The sequence below is a fragment of the Dryobates pubescens genome, chromosome 3 (genome assembly GCF_014839835.1).
Source record: "Dryobates pubescens isolate bDryPub1 chromosome 3, bDryPub1.pri, whole genome shotgun sequence".
NCBI lineage: Eukaryota > Metazoa > Chordata > Aves > Piciformes > Picidae > Dryobates > Dryobates pubescens.
Window position 1 is genome coordinate 14,051,910 of NC_071614.1, and position 20,923 is coordinate 14,072,832.

General features: G+C 51.8%; 1 protein-coding gene across 1 annotated transcript in view; it reads right to left on the reverse strand.

Moving 5' to 3' along the window:
- The window catches only part of COLEC12 (collectin subfamily member 12), a 110,114-nt gene that overhangs the window by 14,555 nt on the left and 74,636 nt on the right, over positions 1-20,923 (reverse strand). The window contains exon 3 of the mRNA XM_054179690.1: positions 8,598-8,720. Within this exon, the coding sequence (XP_054035665.1) occupies positions 8,598-8,720 (123 nt within the window). The remainder of the gene's footprint in view (positions 1-8,597; positions 8,721-20,923) is intronic.

A 20,923-nucleotide genomic window follows, 5' to 3' on the forward strand; every position in this document is an offset into this window, starting at 1 on the left:
GATGCTGAGCCCTTTGGCTACAGGGAGCAGAATGGCTCTGAACCAGCCCTGGGAGAGGTTACCTGTGGGAATGTGCTAGCTCCCCTCTTTCCACACAGAAACAATGTGGTGCTTCCATGCCCTGAGACAGAGAAACCAATTCTGTAATCCTGTGTGGGCTACCCCTAACTCCTGTGTGGAAAATTATCTGCATCTAGGAAATAGCCTCACAGAAGTTGGTGCTATGTAGAGATTTGGGGTTTTCCTAGGAGTGGAAAGTTAAAGGATTTTTTGCTGCTCATGAGCAAGCAACAAGAACCCCAGACCTTGACAGTGCAGTCCACCAAGTGCTGCTTCTTCATGCACTTTTGCCCTGGTTTGTCTGAGTCTGGGCACCACAGTTACACAGGGGGCTTCTAGTGCTTCCCCCAGGCCAGCACCACCTGGCCAGGCTGGAAAGCTGGGGAACAGGAACCTCATCAAGAGCAACAAGGGTAAGTGTAGAGTCCTGCACCTCTACAGGTGAGAGGTTGACTTGCTGGGAAGCAGCTCTGGGGAGGAGGATCTGGGAGTGCTGAGCCAGCAATGTGCCTGCATGGCCAAGAAGGCCAACGGGGTCCTGGGGTGCCTTAAGACTGTAACCAGCAGGTTGAAGGAGGTTCTTCTGCCCCTCTACTCTGCCCTAGAGAGGTCACACCTAGAGTATTGTGCCCAGTTCTGGGCATAATTTGAGACAAGATGCCATTGGAGAAAGTCCAATGAAGAGCTACAAATGGACAGGGAACTACTGGAGAGAGTCCAATGAAGGGCTACAAAGATTCTGAAGGGCCTGGAGCATCTCTCTGATGAGGAGAGGCTGAGGCACCTGGGGCTGTTTAGCCCTGAAAAGAGCAGAGTGAGAGGGGATCTGATCAATAAATATCTAAAGGGTGGAGGTCATGAAAGTAGGGCTGGGCAGGCAGTTCCACCTGAACATGAAGAGAAACCTCTTGGGTGATGCCAGAGCAGCGGAGCAGGCTGCCCAGAGAGATTGTGGAGTCTCCTTCTGTGGGCATTTTCAAAAGCTGCCTGGACAGGCAGTCCTGGTAGCCTGCTCTGGGTGACCTTAACTCAGCAGAAGGGTTGGAGTGGATGATCCCCAGGTGTCCCATCCAACCCCACCATTCTGTGATTCCTTCTGGCTGGCTCTAGGCAGCTTCTTGTTCAGCCTGTGGTGCTCTGCTTTGTTTAGGGACAGTCACTGTGAAGGACACTCAGAGAGCCCTGTGAAAGCACCTGGAGCCTGCCCCACATGTGTCTGCTGTGCCTTGACTACTGCTGCACTCATCACCTGTGGGGCTGTTAATCCAGATCTGGACAAACATTTCCCTCTTTTCTCTGTCATGTGATACCCTTAAAATTGGCAAATTATTAGCTCTTGCCCACGGTGAGAGGAAAACGTAGCTTCTGCCTTCTGCCCTTCAAATGAACATCAGGTTCAGCCCTGAAGTTTGTAAAACTGAGATTTTAGGCTGTCCTACAACAAGAAGAATGAGGAGCACGGGAACAGGTTGCTCAGGGAGGTGGTTGATGTCCCATCCCTGGAGATATTCACGGTGAGGCTGGACAGGACTCTGGGCAACTAGAGGATGTCCCTGCTGACTGCAGAGGGGTTGGACTGAATGCCCTTTGGAAGTCCCTTCCAACCTGGGTGTCTCTATGAATACAAGACACAACAGTGTATGGTGTTTTAACCAACCTACCCCACACCAAAAAGCCTGAAGCTGGGCTGTGGCTGCAGATGTTTTGTGTGGAGCACTCCAAACATGTGCCAGAGCAAGACTTCACTCAGAAGTCCTCACTGGAGTTACTGGCTGTGAGACAAGGGGATGACCCTGCCTGGGCCATGCCTGGCAGGTCAGTAATGAACACTGCTAAAAGGTTTTTCAGTCCTCAGCAGCTTGAGTACCACTCTAGGGTGTATCTGGGTGCCAGGCAGCAGCCCTGGATCGGAAATGCTGGCAGGACACAGCTGGGTGCTGGCTCAGAGGGGCTGAGCAGAGAACCAGGAGCTGGGGTTTGTGCATCTGACAATGGACGTGATGCAAAGTGCAGCATCAGCTGTGCCAGGCAAGCCATGTCCTTTGTTTCAGTTCTGGTTCCTGTTCCAGCCCTGTGGTGTGCAGTGCAGAGCCAAGCTCGGAGCACTCCGCTCCAGCCGCAGGAGCTGAGGTCTCTGCAGGGATGCCCAGCAGAGCTGAATGCTGTCACCCCACAGGCAAACCCAGGCTGCTCCTTGCTGCACTCCTGCCCCAACTACTGCCCCAAGCAAGCTGTAGCTTATTTACTTTCTTCCTACTGCCCAGCAAGTGGAAAGGATGAACTCTGGGGAGAATGGGCAGACAGCCAAAGTAGGCTGGGTAGCTCTGGCTGTCAAAAGGGGTCACAGATGTCCTGTTATTGAGAATGTATTTCCTTCCCTAGCAGTACCTTCCACCACCACCTCTGGATGGAGCTTGCAGTGGTAGGTGAGCATATGGAGGATTCTTAGGAGTGGAAGTAAGCCTCTGGGCTTGAACAACCACTTCCCATCTTCCCAGAAAAAGGCAAAGCAGGCAGAGCAGCTGTAACATTCCTTATGAAGGCCACTCTGCTGCTCCCAACAGTCTGCTGCTCTCAGAAATGCAGCCTGGCTATGCCTTACACTTCCTTTTGGATAACTTCACCTTAATGCTCAGTTTCTCTCTACTTTGCCGTTGCAAAGTGGAAAATATGGTAAAGACCCTGCAAAAGAAGCCCAAATGTCAAATAGTTGTTGAGTGGTACAGGGAGGGCTGGCTGCATGTGAGCAGGGCCAACGTGTGCCTGGTGAGAACCAGGGTGTGCTGGCTCTAGGTAGTTGCAGGCAAGCTCTGTCTTGGAGAGAGACCAGAGAAACAGATGAAACTCATGCTGTAAACCAGCCAAGAAACTTAAAAAGGACTGCTCAGAGAATGAGAACCTCCAGGAACTGAAGCTGAGAGCATGTGAGCTTCCCTCATTAGCCTGAGTCTCAGGAAGATCATTCACAGGTGAATCCAGCACTGGCTGATGGCAGCAAATTCTGCCTTGGTGTTTGGCAGATACTTTATGCACATAACTATGTGTAAAAAATTACAGACTGGTTGAGGAAGGATTTTATCAATCCTGTATTATGTCTCCTCAAGGCACACTCACAGTACACTCAGCTTGTTCCTCCTTCATGGCCTGGATGGTCAGTTCATGGTTTCAGGTTTCTCCAACCTACTGTTTTTACCAGCAGTTTGGAGGTTTGCTCTGTGTTGACTTTGCCTCCCATGGGGCTGCTTTCTGCCTGCCATATTGAATCCACTGATGGGAGGGTTTAATGTTGTAAATCACAAAGGATATCTAAATACCATGTAGGAAATGAAAGTTTTAAAAGGCCTCTTGGGCTTTATAAACAGAAGTGTGGGAGGTAAATTTAATGGAAACTTAGCTAAGAGCCTAAGAATCCCTGATGCCAGCAGAATTCTTTCTCAGTGTAATATTGCAATAAAAGGGACAAGCCAAACTCTGGTGCAGATAGAAGAGTTCAAGAGCTTTTGTTCTACCTTTAAGGCCCAATTCCCAGCCATCAGGAATGCTGCCATAATGCCTTGGACTATGGACCATCAGCTGGAGTTTTGTCTCGCTTCTGTTTTCCTGCAAATTAATGGAGCTCTTCCACAGGGTGACAGTAATGCCTGATGTGAACATTTGTTGCTGGTGGTACAGAAGGGATACTCTGGTCTAAACAGGACTCTCGTGAGACCCCACCTCAAATACTGCCTCCAGTTCTGGTGTCCCAGCAGAAGGACAGAGACCTCTTGGAACAAGTCCAGAGGAGGCCACAAAGAGGACCCAAGGGCTGGAGCACCTCTGCTGTGAGGACAGGCTGAGGGAGCTGGGGGTGTTCAGCCTGGAGAAGACTCCAGGGAAACCTTACAGCTGCCTGCCAGTACTCAAGGGATCCTGTAGGAAGGCTGCAGAGGGTGTCTACAGACAGCACGATGGAGAATGGTTTGAAGCTGAGGGAGAGCAGGGTTAGAGTGGAGCTGAGGAAGAAGCTCTTCAGTAGGAGGGTGGTGGTGAGACTCTGGCACAGGCTGCCCAGGGAGGCTGTGGATGCCCCTTCCCTGGAGGTGTTTAAGGCCAGGTTGATTGAGGTGTTGAACAACCAAGTCTAGTTGAGAGGTGTCCCTGCCCATGGCAGTGGGGCTGGAGTAGATGATCTCTCAGGACCCTTCCAACCTGAGCCATTCTGTGATCCTATGATGACTCTGCTCCAGCTCATGGCTCTTTCCTTTGGCATTCAGGTGGAGCAGTCACCATTTGGTGAGTGGTGGAGCAGTGGTCACTGAGATGTTTTAAGGTCTTGGAGCAGGATGTCCATTATCTACCTTCCTATAATCTTTCCCCCACTTTTTTTGTGGGAGAGGAAATTCTTTTGTCCTTGCCCTGGAGAGATGTCATTTGGTACTGCTGAGACAGAAAGACCAATGGACAGCACCAAAGAGCACTCACTACAAGAGAGAGGTTTAGAAGTGAGTGTAGCAGAGACCTTGGGACCTCAAGGTAAGAACAAAGCCTGGGGAAAAGATGGTGCTAGAGGTTCCCCTTGGAGAAAGAAGCTTGAAAGTTGTGGGTTGAGATAAGGAAGAAAAACTCCTCTCCCAAAGAGATCTCTTGGACAGTTTCCTTACTGCTTTTCCTCATACACGCACTCAAAGCAAGACACTGAGGTCTGATGCCTCTCCAACTAGTTTCTGATGCTGAGTGAGGTCTCCTGGTGAGCCTCAGAACTGACAGCCTTGTACAGAACACTCTTGAGGAAAACTCTGCTAAATCTCAGGCATCTAGTGGCTGGGCTACAACCCAGAAGGATCCCATCCTCCTCTGCTGGAAGCAGACCTCTGCAAATTTGTATCTGCAAAAGGCCTGTTTGTCCTCTGGTGATCCAGAATAACCAAAGCTTTATTGATCAAGTTTTTGAATCCTGAAAGTTTTTCCTCCTCATCATCTGATCTCCACACAGCAGCGACACGCTCCTCAGGGGCTGCCTGGCCAGCTGCACAGGTCCTGCTGTTCCTTACATTCAGCTTCACTTTGTTACAGTGTGCTCCAAATCCCCTTCCCCCACCTCCACCAGTGGAGGTTTGAGTAGGGAAAGACAAAGGCACGGAATTGCCTTCCCCTTGCCCTGGGGACAGGTAAACGGCGCCCATGCTCCCGCGGGGGGAGGTGAGGGGTCTGGAGCACAGCCCTGTGAGGAGAGGCTGAGGGAGCTGGGGTTGCTTAGCCTGGAGAAGAGGAGGCTCAGGGGAGACCTCATTGCTCTCTGCAACTACCTGAAGGGAGGTTGTAGCCAAGTGGGGGTTGGTCTCTTCTCCCAGGCACCCAGTACCAGAACAAGAGGACACAGTCTCAAGCTGTGCCAGGGGAGGTTTAGGCTGGAGGTTAGGAAGAAGTTCTACAGAGAGAGAGAGAGATTGCTCATTGGAATGTGCTGCCCAGGGAGGTGGTGGAGTCACCATAACTGGAGGTGTTTAGGAAGAGCCTGGATGAGGCATTTGGTGCCATGGTTGAGTTGATCAGATGGTGCTGGGTGATAGGTTGGACTTGATGATCTCAGAGGTCTTTTCCAACCTTGCTGATTCTATTCTATTCTATTCTATTCTATTCTATTCTATTCTATTCTATTCTATTCTATTCTATTCTATTCTATTCTATTCTATTCTATTCTATTCTATCCTATCCTATCCTATCCTATCCTATCCTATCCTATTCTATTCTATTCTATTCTATTCTATTCTACCGGTGGGGGAGGTCTGCTGGGTCTGGGAGCTACGATTACACATTGGCCCTGGACACACTGTCTGGGGATGCCTTCAGCAGGGTGAGCAGGAAGCGGCTGGGGCTCCTCTTGCTCCATTTGCTGCTCTCATCCTGGACTCGCTCTGCACCCGCGGTGGAATTGGAGCACCCAGCACTGGGACCTGGCTGCCCCCCGGAGCTGCCTGCCCGGGGTCCTGCTCCCTGCCTGCCGGGAAACTGCGGCTTTCCAGCAGTGTTCAGACAGCGCTGCTCACGAGTTTCCCCTCGTGGCAGCTGTGTCTATGGACACTTTGGTTCTGGCAGGTCCCGTTCCTTTGGATTTGTGCCGTCTTATCCACAAACTGGATTATAAAACCTGCAGTTCTGGAGCCTGTCACCGAAGAGAGACCCCAGGGACCGTCCCCAAATTCCTGCTCTGTCCTCATGAGTAAACTACAATTCTCCTTGGCTTTCCCTAGGGTCCTGGCTTGCCTCTGAAGCTGTTTTGTGGCTTAGCCTTCTCCAGTCTCTGAATCCTCTACATTGCACTCAAGTTGCTCAGAAGCATTCTGGCAGAGTTCAGGACAAAACAGAACCTGTGAATAATGTAATCAGTTTCATAGCTCATTTTGGGAAGAACAAAGATAACTCTGTTTTTGTAGTTCCCGGCCCAATCAAATCACACTTTGCCACATTCACAGTATCACAGTATCACAGAATCACCAAGGTTGGAAGAGACCTCAAAGATCATCAAGTCCAACCTGTCACCACAGACCTCATGACTAAACCATGGCACCAAGTGCCACATCCAATCCCCTCTTGAACACCTCCAGGGATGGGGACTCCACCACCTCCCTGGGCAGCACATTCCAATGGTAAATGACTCTCTCAGTGAAGAACTTTCTCCTCACTTCCAGCCTAAACCTCCCCTGGCACAGCTTGAGACTGTGTCCTCTTGTTCTGGTGCTGGTTGCTAGAGAGAAGATACCCAGGAACACCTGTGTCTCTCTGTCTGTCCTTCACAGCCTCTCACCTCCCTGGCTACATCTTTATCTAAAACATGCAATTTGAATTTTCTTCCCACTCAAAACTGTACCAAATCCTCTTCAATAAGTATTTATCCCTTTCTATTTCTGCAGTTTCCTTCCCTTTCCCTGGCCAAGGCCCAGAGGTGATGTCAACTCTGCTGCCAGCACAGCTGTTGGCAGCACAGGCACAGGCTGCATGCTAACCCCATGAGTAAATAAAGCTGCTTGGAGGGCTTTTGAACCTCCCCACAGGGCCATACCCAAGCAGGAGGGTTACAGCTAGCTTGGCTTTCCCTGCAGCACTTGGAGATGTCCTGTTATAACCCAACTATGTTAGAACCTTTCCTAACAGAAACTCCTGTCTCATTGAACACATTCTAGCTGTGATTGCACAGCAGTGCCCAGGTGGCCAAGAGAGCCAATGGCAGCCTGGCTTGGGTCAGAAGCAGGGTGGGCAGCAGGGACAGGAGGTGACCATCCCTCTGTGCTCAGCACTGGGCCCTCACTGCAGGAAGGACATTGAGGGGCTGGAGCCTGTCCAGAACAGGGCAGCAAGGCTGGAGAAGGGCCTGGAGCCCCTGGGCTAGAGGAGGACTGAGGGAGCTGGGGGTGTTCAGGCTGGAGAAGAGGAGGCTGAGGGAGACCTCCTTGCTCTCTGCAGCTCCCTGAAGGGAGGCTGGAGTGAGGAGGGGGCAGCCTCTGTTCCTTGGTGGCAAGGGACAGGAGCAGAGGCAATGGCTCCAAGCTGCCCCAGGGGAGGCTCAGGCTGGAGCTCAGGAAATGTTTCTGCCCTGGAAGGGATCTCAGCCATTGGAAGAGGCTGCCCAGGGCAGTGCTGGAGTCCCCATCCCTGGGGGTGTTCCAGCAGCTGTGGCCCTGGTGCTTAGGGACATGGTTTGGTGTTGACCCTGCAGTGCTGGGTGGAGGGTTGGACTGGCTGAGCTTGGAGGTCTGGATGTGTTCTGTGGTTCTGTGACAAGCAGACATTTACAGCAAAACATTCAGGAGGATGCCTCAGTGGCTAACTGAGTTAATGGGCACTGAGGACCTACAGGAGCTCTAAGCTGTGCCTCTTGTGGAGCCCTAACAGTGACTGGCACCAGTGCAGTGCTCTCCATGGCTGTGGCTCACCACAGTAATTGCAGATCACTCAGTACCTTGGCATCTCCTGCTTCCATCTTCCAGGTATTTTGAACTAATACTGATCCTACACTTGGCTCCTGTGATGAACCTTCTATAGTAGTAGAACCTGGCTCTCCCATTAAGGACAGCTTTGCTGGACAGGTGCAACACTTGGTGGATCTTTGGTTTATATTTGATGCATAGTTTATCCCTGGAAGTACCCAAAACCAGGCTATCCAGGCCTTGAGCAGCCTGGGCTGGTGGGAGGTGTCCCTGCCCATGGCAGGGGGTTGGAACTGAGTGATCTTTAAACGTCCCTTCCAAGCCTTCCATTCTGCTTCTGTGACATATGTAAGAGAGCTCAGAGACATCAAGGGATAGCAGATGGCAGAGTGCTCCTTTGTGGTGGACAAGTGACCATCTTCTAAGAACTTTTTCCTTCTCTTTCAAATGTCTAATTTAGTTTCAAAACTTTCTAATTGCTTGAAATTGAAAAGCTAAGGTTGGACCTTGTTCTCTGTGTGCCAAATGCCAGCACTGCCAAGGTGTTCTTATTCAGGGGGAAATGTCAGGCACTTCTCTATCTAATCCATGGAAATGTGCTGGAGTGGGGTGCTGGGCATGATGCATACATACCTTTGTATCCCAGAATGGCTACTGTGATGGTTAGCAGGGCACACAAAATATACAGCAAGATGATGGAAAACTTCAGTGCCCAGTTGTTTTTACACTTGGTACATTGGGTCCCCTCCTGAATACCTGCAAAAGAAGATGTTCAGAATTTTAAGTCAACAGCAAAAGCACACTGCTGGGCTTCTGCCCCACCTCCTCTCCTCCAGTTTCCCAGCCACACTGGTTCCACCAAGCAGGGGGCACATGGCTGCCTCTCTGCCTGTTCTGCCAGGACAGCCTCCGTGGGGGTGATACAACCCTCTGGGATTTCAGCATGTGGATAGGAAGCAGGTTCTGCTTCCCTGGCAAACCTGTGGCTTTCCTGAGAGACACAACTATTGTCCAGCTGTGCTAAGAAGTCCATGGAAAGCTTTTGCAGTCAGTTGTTCAGTAGCATCTCCCCTGTCAAGCACCATGTCACAGCAGCTCATTCTCAGCAGCCAGTCTCCTTCTGGGGCAAACAGGAGACATTAAATGCTCAGGAGGAAAACAGAAGAATAGAATAGCATTGTGAAAACCTGGCAGCAGTTAGGTCCTGCTTGGTGACCAGTACCACCCATCCTGGCCACGTGAACCTCCACACTGAGAGAGACTGCTCCTTTTTCTGGGGGCACAGTGAGCAAGGGCTGAGTGCTGCTGGAGCTAGTGGTGCACCTACATGCAGGCCCTGGGGAGCTTGCCCTGTGGGCACATTGAAGGAAAAGGCCCCAAGCTAAGAGCAAACAAGCCCTTACTACTTTGTATCTGAGCTTCCAGCAGAATGGTTTGGTATCCCACACAATCACAGCATGTTAGAGGCTGGAAGGGAACTCCAAAGCTCAGCCAGTCCAAGCCCCTTGCCAGAGCAGGGTCACCTAGAGCAGGTTACGCAGGAACACATCCAGGTGGGCTTTGAATATCTCCAGAGAGGGAGACTCCGCAGCCCCCCTGGGCAGCCTGCTCCATCTGAGCCTATTAGGGAAGCAGCCTGAGAGTGTTGGAAGCATTGATTAAGCTACCAAGAAATGATTAGAAACCCAAACATGTAAAAACATGGAAACTGGACCACTGTGCTGGACCAGCTGGATGGGATTTATCCCTCCTCCTGATGTGCATTAAGCAAGCCAGGATTCAGCAAAGGCATTCCTTCGGCATTTACTGTATGTGTGTGCCGTTAGGGGGGTCCCACAGGAAAGCTTTAAGTCTAATCAATGACATGTACCAGATCACTGAACTCATCAAACCTTGCTCCATAGCTTTTAATGAGTAAGTTACAGCCCACAGCTGATTTTACTTTCCCCAGCTCATGAAGTTCTGCAAGGCAGTTTTTCATTGTGCAGTTTAAAGGCACAAGCGTGGGGCATTGCCCTGGGCACACAGGGCACAGCTGACTGACACAGCAGCTTCACTCCCCTGCATTTCTCTCTCAAAGAACCTCCTGTGGTATGGAAGAAGGGAATACCATACTGGGGTGCCTTGGGAAGAGGGTTTAGCCAAAATGGGCAGGCATGTTCACATGGTTGGAAGAGACCTCAAAGAGCATCCAGTCCAAGCCTCAGTTCCCCCTGCACACACAGGACTCGAGGCTGGAGCAGAAATGCATCTCTCACGTTTGGCATCCCAAGCTTTTTGGCTGTGATGCTGTGTTCTGCTGCCTTGTGGTGCAAGGGAGGCCATGGAGATTGTGAACCAGGATGTTCCTTGGGGTCCAGGAATAAGTTCGGTTGGAACCACCTGCTCTTTATTTTTCAGGAAGAGGGACATTAGAGGAAGGTGTGACTGAGACCTGCAGACATGAACAGAAACCCCAGGCTTCTGTGCAGGTTTCTGCAGGTGGGAAGGAGGACAGCTGGCACAGAGATGGGCACAACACATTTATAGATTTGTGTGTTAGGTTAAGGGCAATCAAGAGTTAATTGGTACAACCACAAAGAAGAGTCCTCCAGAGGCTAGAGAGTCCCAGGGGGCAGGCAGTTGGTGCCAGGAGACTGCACTCTGCCATTCTGTTCTGTTTCCCTGTGTCTCCCCAAGGCAGTGCACAGCCAGAGCTCTCTCTGCTCTTATCCTGTGGGGTGCTGGGCAGAGGCTTTCTCCTGGCCTGGGCTGGCAGCCAATTTCAGCTACACCACAGGGCCTGTGGAAGCCTGGGGCAGGCCTGGCTCTGGGGGTGCAGTTTGGCTGCTCCTGGGCTGCTGAGGCTGGGAGAGGTGGAGGTTTCTGGAAGGCTCTGGGAGGTTCTGGCCTGATAGAAGGTGAAGAACTGAGCCCAATCTGTGAATATCTTCCTGTTACCTGAGTCACTGGCAGCCCAGAGCCAACTGAGTGCTGAGCTGCAGCCAGAGCAGGGAAAGCAGCAGCACAGGGAGGGGATTCTGCCCCTCTGCTCTGCTCAGAGCCCACCTGCAGCACTGCCTCCAGCTCTGGGGCCCCCAGCACAGGAAGGACCTGGAGCTGCTGGAGAGGCTCCAGAGGAGGCCATGAAATGATCAGAGGGCTGGAGAGAACCTCCCCTGTGGGGACAGGCTGAGAGAGTTGGGGCTGTTTAGCCTGGAGGCTAAACCTGAAGGCTCTGGGGAGACCTCAGAGCAGCCTTCCAGTACCTGCAAGGGCTGCAGGTACAAGGGACTTGTGACAAGGGCTGGGAGTGCCAGGATGAGGGACAATGGCTTTGAGCTGGAAGAGGGGAGACTGAGACTGGAGATGAGGAAGAAATTCTTTGCAGTGAGGGTGGTGAGACTCTGGCACAGGCTGCCCAGCGAGGCTGTGGCTGCCTCCTGCCTGGAGGTGTTCAAGTCCAGACTGGCTGAGGCCTTGAGCAAGCTGTGCTGGTGGGAGATATCCCTGCCCATGGCAGGGGGGTGTTGGAACTACATCTTTAAGGTCCCTTCCATCCCAACCCATTCTATGAATCTATGTATTTTCAGTCTAATCAGGGCTCCTCAACCTCACCACCTATGGAGCCTGGCTTCACCTTGCTCTTCCCCTCTGTCCTCTTTAATGAACAAGCCCAAATAAGTTTGTTCGGACACAGAAGGAACATTCAATAAACGCTGTGAAGACATTTTCTTTGAAAGGCTGCTCTGAAAAGGTGTAACAGCCAACACACTGAGCAGGAGCAGCTGGGAGACCATTTCACATGTTCATTGTGATTGCATGAAACCCATCAGACTGGCACAAAGTCACCAATGCTGAGTCAGGGCTTGAAGGAGTTTATGCTTGGGCTTTAATTTGACAAAACATCCCCAGCCTTACCCACTCACTGCTTGCTTTCATGGCTTCCCTGAATCGTGGTGGTGTTCCTGGAGGTGTGCAACCTCTGCCCTAGAAAGCTGTAGGATAAATGCACCAAGACCCCACAGGCCACCTGTAGAGCCTGCAGCAGGGTAGTTCTGGGCTGCAGTCACCTCCTCTCCATCTGTTGGTGCTGCTCCTAGAGCTCATGCTCCTCTCTGTGTCCTGCAGAGGCTTCCAGGGCTGGGCTGCTCCCAGACATTTGTCACTAAGTTCCAAAGCCAGGCAGCCAGGGTCCCTTCCACGTGATGTGCATTTCCCACTGCTGATCTGATCAAGGTTTAATAGCTATCAGATGGGGCACAACGTGCCTCATCTTGCTGGACACAGGATTTTTTCCATTCCTTTCCCTGCCTTATTAAAATCAGAGCTGTGGTGGTGCTGTCTCACTGTTGGGAAGACATCTGGCCAAACAGACAGCGACCCAGTACAAAGGGACCCTGCTGGCTGACAGGCTTTGGGGAGCCCTCTCTCTGCAACCCAAGATGGTCACACAAAAATATGCAAGTGAGACATCCTCCTGTTAGCAGGCTGGGCAGTGTTTGTTTTGCTATCCTCGCGTTCCAGGGGCTTCAGGCTTTGCTCTCACGCAGGGGGTGTACATCTGCAGGCTCCTTTTGGGCTCAAGTATGCAAAGGGTTTGCTGGGGAGCAGCTGAGTTGTTTGGTTTGGGCTTGGGGTTTGGTTTTTTGTTTGTTTGGATTTTTTTTTGGTGGTTGCTTTGTTGTTTCCCTCCCCCTGTTGTTGGTTGCTCTTTAATGGGACACTAAACATCTTTGCTCTCTGACATTGAGTAAGCCCCTCACAAAATGCTGTGCCCTTGTCAGCTGTGTGCTGCAGGAGCTTGTTTGTGCACACTCAGATATCACACACACACATTTGTTTCCCTTTCTGCTAAGTAAGTACTTTTAAAGTGTTTGCCTTTGTGCCCTTTCCTTGGCTCTTGCTGCAGGATCTTAGGTGGCCTCAGAGTGTTTCTGCTAGCAGCTCAGCATTGACAGAGATGCAAGGGTCCCTCTGTAACCCTGACACAAAATGTGCTGCTCAGATCACAGTATCACAGTATAACTAAGGTTGGAAGAGACCCCAAGGATCATCGAGTCCAACCTGTCTCCACAGACCTCACGACTAGACCATGGCACCAAGTGCCACGTCCAATCTCCCCTTGAACACCTCCAGGGATGGTGACTCCACCACCCCCCTGGGCAGCACATCCCAATGACGAATGACTCGCTCAGTGAAGAACTTTCTCCTCATTTCGAGTCTAAACCTCCCCTGGCACAGCTTGAGACTGTGTCCTCTTGTTCTGGTGCTGGTTGCCTGGGAGAAGAGACCAACCCCCTCCTGGCTACAACCACCTTTCAGGTAGTTGTAGAGGGCAATGAGGTCACCCCTGAGCCTCCTCTTCTCCAGGCTAATCAATCCCAGCTCCCTCAGCCTCTCCTCACAGGGCTGTGCTCAAGGCCTCTCCCCAGCCTCATTGCCCTTCTCTGGACACCTTCAAGTCTCTCAATGTCCTTCTTAAACTGAGGGGCCCAGAACTGGACACAGGACTCAAGGTGTGGCCTAACCAATGCAGAGTCCAGGGGCACAATGACTTCCCTGCTCCTGCTGGCCACACTATTCCTAATGCAGGCCAGGATGCCCTTGGCCCTCTTGGCCACCTGGGTACACTGCTGGCTCATGTTTAGGCAGCTGTCAATCAGTACCCCCAGGTCCCTCTCTGTTTGGCAGCTCTCAGCCACTCTGACCCCAGCCTGTAGCTCTGCCTGGGGTTGCTGTGGCCGAAGTGCAGCACTTGGACTTGTTAAATGCCATCCCATTGGACTCTGCCCATCTGTCCAGTCGGTCGAGGTCCCTCTGCAGAGCCTTTCTACCCTCTAACTGACCAACATCTGCTCCCAGCTTGGTGTCATCTGCAAACTGGTTGATGACTGACTCAACCCCCTCATCCAGATCATCAATGAAGATGTTAAAGAGCATGGGGCCCAGCACTGATCCCTGGGGGACGCCACTGGTGACTGGCTGCCAGCTGGCTGTGGCACCATTCACCACCACTCTCTGGGCTCAGCCTCCAGCCAGTTCCTAACCCAGCTCAGAGTGCTGCAGTCCAAGCCACGAGCTGACAGCTTAGACAGCAGTTTACTGTGGGGGACGGTGTCAAAGGCCTTGCAGACCACATCCACAGGCCCCCCACATCCACCAGGCAGTCACCTGATCATAGAAGGAGCTCAGGTTGGAGAGGCAGGACCTGCCCTTCCTAAATCCATGTTGGCTGGACCTGAGCCCTTGGCCATCCTTCAGGTGTGCAGTTATTGCCACCAGGATACTCTGCTCCATCACTTTCCCTGGCACTGAGGTCAGGCTGCCAGGCCTGGAGTTTCCAGGTTCCTCCATCCGACCCTTCTTGTGGATGGGGACCACACTGGCCAGTTTCCAGTCATCTGGGACCTCTCCAGTGAGCCAGGACTGGAGGAAAATGATGGAGAGCGGCTTGGCAGCTCATCTGCCAGCTCCCTCAGCACCCTAGGATGGATCCCATCTGGTCCCATGGACTTGTGAGTGTCCAAGTGGCTCAGCAGGTCCCCAACTAATTCCTCATGGATTTCCAGGGCATCACACTGCTCCCCAACCCCATTGCCCAGCTCAGGAGGCCACTCATCCTGGACTCCTACCTTGCTGTTAAACATTGAGGCAAAGAAAGTGTTCAGGACCTCAGCCTTTTCCTCGTCTTCAGTCACAGTGTTCCCCTCCAGGTCCAATAAGGAGTGCAGGTTCTTCTTGTCCTGTTTTTAGTGTTGATCTATTTGTAACAATGCTTTTTATTGTCTTTGACAGAGGTGGTCAGCTTCAGTTCCAACTGGGCCTTTGCCTCTCTAATTTTATTCCTACACAATCTAACCACTTCCTTGAACATACCTCGAGAGGCCTTCCCCTCCTTCCAAAGGTGATACAGCCTCTTTTTTCCCCTTAACTCCTCCAGGAGCTGCTTGCTCACCCAGGCCGGTCGCCTTCCCCTCGGCTCATCTTTCGGCACATGGGGACCGCCAGTTCCTGTGCCTTCAAGAGCTCCTGTTTGAAGTAGGTCCAACCCTCCTGGACCCCTCGGTTCATGAGGGTTGGTACCCAGGGAACTTTACAAATAAGTTTCTTAAAGAGGCTGAAGTTTGCCCTCCTGCAGTCCAAGGTGAAGGTTCTGTTGGTGCTCCTCCCTATCTCCCTGCAGATTGAAAACTTCACTGTCTCGTGGTCACTGCACCCTAGGCAGCCTCCCACGGTCACATCTCCCACCAGCCCTTCCCTATTGGAGAGCAGCAAGTCAAGCAGAGCCTGTCCCCTGGTAGGCTCACTTAACAGCTGCGTCAGGAAGCAATCCTCTATCCGCTCCAGGAATCTTCTGGACTGCCTTCTCTCTGCTGAATTAAGTTCCCAGCAGATATCTGGCAGGTTGAAGTCACCCACAAGGACAAGATCTGATGATCTTGAGACAGCCTCCAGTTGTTTGTAGAATACTTCATCAGCCTCCTCATCCTGGTTGGGTGGTCTAGAACAGACTCCAACCAGGATGTCAGATTTGTTGGGTTGCCCTCTGATTTTAACCCACAGGCTCTCAATCCCTTCATTTTCCACCTCAAGTTCTGTGGCAGAAAGTGTCTCCCTAATATACAAAGCCACCCCTCCTCCTCTTCTCCCTCTCCTATCCCTCCTAGAGAGCCTGTAACTCCCCAGTGTAGCACTCCAATCGTGCCTGTTGTCCCACCATGTTTCTGAGATGGCGACTACATCATAGTCACCCTGGTGGACCAGGACCTCCAGCTCCTCTTGCTTATTGCCCAGGCTGCGTGCATTGGTGTACCTGCACTGCAGCTGGGCTCCCGACCTCTCAGTTGACCCTACCTTGTGCCCTACTCTTTCCTCTGCAGAGGGACCGATATCCTCACCCACCCCCTTCAGACCTAGTTTAAAGCCCTCCTAATGAGCTGATGACCAAAGAAATGCAATGTGGGGAAGGAAATACCAGACATGAATTGAGAGAGGCTTTCCTAGTGTGATTCACTGAGGAGAGACAACACAGCTTGGATTGCAGGAGGAAGATTGCCTTCCACCTTCCAATGAGAAGTGTCTCCAAGCTAATCTTTTAAAAACTGGTCTAATATTTGTATCTAAAGGGGCCTGAGCAGACTACACCTACCCAGTTACAGCTTTGCTGCCAGGAGAAGCTCTCCCTGCCCATGTCACTAGTTGGAACTGAATGATCTTAAGGTCCCTTCCAACCCAAACTCTTCTGTGATTCAACATGTAAGTAGGAACCAAATACTGAGAGGTACTTCACCATGCAGAGCTGCATTAGGGTGGGTGCCTATCTCTCCAGCAAAAGCCTATGGCCTTGTGAGGAGCCCATCTCTACAATCCAGGCACAGGAGCCTGAACACACACAGTGTTTATCCTCAAATGCACAGGACAGATGTGTGTGCATGTTTGTTACAGAGGAGCTGTTGCACTGACACAAACCCAGCACACACATGGCAGACCCAGACCCACCTTTGCCAACAGGAAGCTTTGAGTACCTCTGAGATGACTGCACCCAGCCAGGCACAACATTCAAAGTGAGATTCTGGTCTTCTCTCCTGTGTGGTGTTTGTCCTGGGTTGAGGCCTGTGTCCTAACCATGGAGATGATTCCTCCAGATACCAGAGGGCACAAGGAGCTGAACCCAAGGAGCCCAGTGGGTGGACACAACAAATGATGTTATTCCATTCCCAGAATGCCTGCATCTGCCCTTTATAAGAGAGCAGCACAAGCTGTCCCTTCTCCTCCTTCTCCCTCACTCTCTCCCATCCCAGCTGGCTCCCTTCTCTTTGTGATGTGTGGGAGTGGGGCTGGAGCAGCCTGGCTGGGGCCTGCAGCTGGCAAGATGAATTTTAGCTGTGTCACTTGGGTTTGGCATGGGGGGTGGGTAGAGAGGCATGGGGTGGGGGGACATTTGAAGCCTGGGGTTTTGGGCTGGTTTGGAGGAGGCTTGTGGAAAGCTTTGACCTGAGGAGGTTTCCTTTGGAGAGCTGTGTCCAAGGCGTACTTCAATTTGATGTGCTTTGCACTGCAGGATGCAGTTATGAGCAGCATTTCCAGTTAAACTTCCCAGTCCTGTCCAGTCCTGTGTGCAGTGCTTGCTTTAACTCCTTTGAGAGGGGTTAAAGAGCTCTCTCATGCTCCTTAAACCCAAGGCAGTACTGCAGGTCATTAACCTGCTCTCCAGGAGAACTGTTCCTTTGGTTCTCCATGAATGGTTTCATGGCAGTCACCCAAACTGGTGATTTGGCAGCTCTTCTTGACTAACCTGCCTCAGAAAGCAACTGCCCTTTCTAATGGTTGAAATGGCAAAAGCTGAGGCTAATCCATGCCTTTAAAAATGATTCTTCTGAGGCACATCTCCTTCCTTCAGTTCTGCTTACTTTCTCACACTGTAAGGCTGTAACTTGAACTAAGTGCAAACACATGCCCTACATTTGTCCTAGCTGATGCATAAAGGCCCATGCCCACCTCCAAGTCGTGGGTGGGCATTCAGCAGGAGTCTGCCTCCGCAGCAGGTACTGGGTCCTCCCTGAGCATCTGCCCCTCCTCAGCCCCTGGCCATCCCTGCACCTGAAGTGCTGCTGGACAACCCTTCCAGGGCAGGAGTGTGGCTGACAGAGCCTCAGGGTTACTGCAGGAGCTGTCTGCAGGAGAGCACCAAGCCCTTGGGATGCAGCCATGCTGCTAAACCCAGCTGCTCCTCAGGCCACAGCTCCCTCACCTCTGCACATCCATCCCCAGGGCCTACTGGGGGAGAGCTCCTGACCAGGCAGACCTTTAATGCACATCATGAAGCAGCTTGTGTCTGCTGCCACCCCTGCATCGCTCCTCGCTGGCTGTGCTGTGGTCTCCTTCCCACTCAGCCCTGCAGAGCCATGGCTGGCAGCCTGTTCCCACATCCCTGTTTTCCCAAGGCCTGTCTCCATGCTGGCCATGGCCCTGCTCACCCAGGTGGCACAGTGCTGGCTTGTGGCAGGTGGATTGCTACAGCTGCTCAGGTTCATTCTTGCCACTGGGAAAGGTATTCAGCATAACCTCACTGTCACTGCCCCTGGAACTCACCAGGTTGGCTTCTGGTTTTGCAGTCAAAGAGGGGAAAAGGGAAGCTGTGCTTGTTTTGGAAAGGCCTCTGCTTGTTTACTAGGATGAAAACAAAGAAGGAAAACTTGACACCAGAGTGGTGTCAAGTCACTTGTGCCCATTTGCCAAGTGGACAATCATGAACGGTGGCAGTGAGACAGAGGACAGGGCAAGCACACACTGCAAGACACAGAGCCCCTGTCTTCATGAAGCAAGAAATAAATGAGCCAACCCCAAACCACTGCACCCTCACAGGTTTCTAGTGGCCTGCATAATCCAGTCCCCCTGTTGCATGGCTTGCAGCCTGTAAGGATGTCCTCTGGAGAGGAAAACACAGACCTCAAAAACCTCTTCTGAGAATTTATGCCTCAGAAGTGCTGGGCAGCTCCTGCTGGGGCCACTGGTGCCAGTGCCTGGGATATTATCCGAGTCTCACACTCTGGGATCTCCTTTCCCCTTGGTGCACCTTTCCTACTAAGTGCAAGGTCCTGCATGTGGGCTGGAGCAGTGCCCAGGTCTATGCCAACTGGGGACTGAAGAGCAGCCCTGCTCAGAAGGTCTTGGGAGTGCTGGGGGTGCAAAGATGGACAGGAGCTGGCACCGAATGCTGCCAGCCCAGCCCCAGCCTGTCCTGGGCTGATCCCCAGTAGTGTGGGCAGCAGGGGCAGGGAGGGGATTCTGCCCCTCTGCTGTGCTTTCCCAACCCCCCCCCAGTGCTGGGGCAGCTCTGGAGTCCTCAGCACAGACAGGGACCTGGTGGAGCAGGGCCAGAGGAGGCCACAGCAATGCTGGCAGGGCTGGAAGCCCTCTGCTGGGAGCCAGGCTGAGAGAGTTGGAGTTGAACAGCCTGGAGAGAAGGCTCCAGGGAGAGCTTCTAGCGGCCTTTTCCCTTAAAGCAGCCTTCCAATGCTTAACAGGGAAATCAGAAGGATAGGGGCACACTCTTGAGGAGGACAAGGGAGGATGGTTTGAACTAAAAGAGGGAGATTCAGATGGGAGAGACAGAAGAAATGTTTTACAGTGGGGTGGTGAGACCCTGGTCCAGGCTGCCCAGAGAGGTGGTAGATGTCCCACCCCTGGTAACATTCCAGGTCAGGTTGAACAGGTCCCCGAGTAACCTGATCTAGTTGAAGATGTCCCTACTTGGACTAGATGACCTTTAAAAGCCTCCTCCACCCCAAACCATTGTGTGACTCTAGGACTCTGCAGCTATACAATTGAGGGAAACTTTCACGTTGTGTGCTAGGAAAAGAGCACATTCCTAGACTGCTAGGACCAGCAAAGCAGGGAGGTGTCCTTCCCTAAGGCCCCAGACAGCGGAGGAACCCGGCATGGACAGGACTTGTCACAGTCCTGCCCTGAAGAGCCGCTGTCACTACTGCAGGGGGTAGGCTGGCAGGGCACCCATGGCCCCTGAAGCTGGAAGGGGCCACATTGTCCCAGGAGCCCAGGGTATTTCGGTTCAGATGGGGGAGTCTCTGTCTCTGGGACACTCTGGAAGAGCCTTACCCTTGCTGATCCTTTTGCAGCCCAGAGCTCTGCAGGCAGGAGGGGCAAACCCTCCTCCCCCACCCCCAGCCTGCGCTTGGAGGCAGCTTCCCGTAAATCCCCATCCCACATCTGCACAATAAAGAGCCTCCGAGGGCCAGCACTGTTATCTCTGGAAAGCTTTCAGCTTAAGAAATACTTTATTCTATGTAATGTACACAAAGCCTTTCATTAAAGGAGAGGAGAACACTCATTTTCAGCCTGACCATCGTCTCTTATTTATATAACCTAGGCAGTATTTTCTCTCTGCCTTTGTTCTCCTTCGCAGCAGACCAGAGATTCACAATGAGCTGTCAGAAACCCTAATTACACACTTCAGCAGCCGTCCCCACTTCATTATATAGCATTACCAAACAGTGTCTGCTGTGATTAAGCACTAAATGTCTTAATTGAGAGGACACAAAAAGCCCAACCGCAAGACAGGCTAAGCAAAGCCTGCTGAGCCTCGGAACTGTACCTCAGGAGCTATTCTGAACAGAGCTGAGGGATTTGCAACAGTTTAAGGTGCAGCCATTGCAATGTGGGAAGAATCTCACACTACCAGAGGCTCCAACAGCACATAGACTACCAGATTTGAGAACCTCTTCAGAGCTCAACTCAAACCATAACAAGCCCAGTAAGGGCGGGTGCCTTTAAACAGCTGGCCAGAAGCAGAGGTCTGTCTGTCCTCACTGCCTGCACACCTAGCAGTGGGGTCACCCAAAGCATGTCTGGAACTAAACCCAAAGATCTAATCAGGCTGCTCAGAAGATAGATAACAGAAGAACTAAACCAGCTAAAATAAGATAACAATAATCTGTGCATTAAAGACCTGTTCAATGATGGGCAAGACAGCCACAATGTATCCCAACCGAGAAGGATTTAGGCTGACTCACAAGGAGGATACTGCCAGAGGGAGACCTTAGAGCAGCCTTCCAGTTCCTAAAGGGGCTCTAGGAGAGTTGGGGAAGGACTTTTGACAAGGGCTGGGAGTGACAGGATGAGGATTCTGCTATTTCGATCTGAAGTATAGAATCATAGAATCAATAAGGTTGGAAAAGACCTCAGAGATCATCAGGTCCAACCTGTCACCCAACACCTCCTGACTAACTAAACCATGGCTTCAATTTACCAGGAGTATAGCAGCATCTTCAGTGCTTTCTTAGGGGTGGTCCAAAAATTTACCAAGCTATTACAAAATATGAGGTTGTGACAAGGCACATGAACACCCTACACATCTCATAGCTTCATAGAAGGGTTTAGGTTAGAAGACACCTTAAAGCTCATCCAGTTCCAACACCTCTACCATGGGACACCTCCCACCAGCCCAGGTTGCTCAA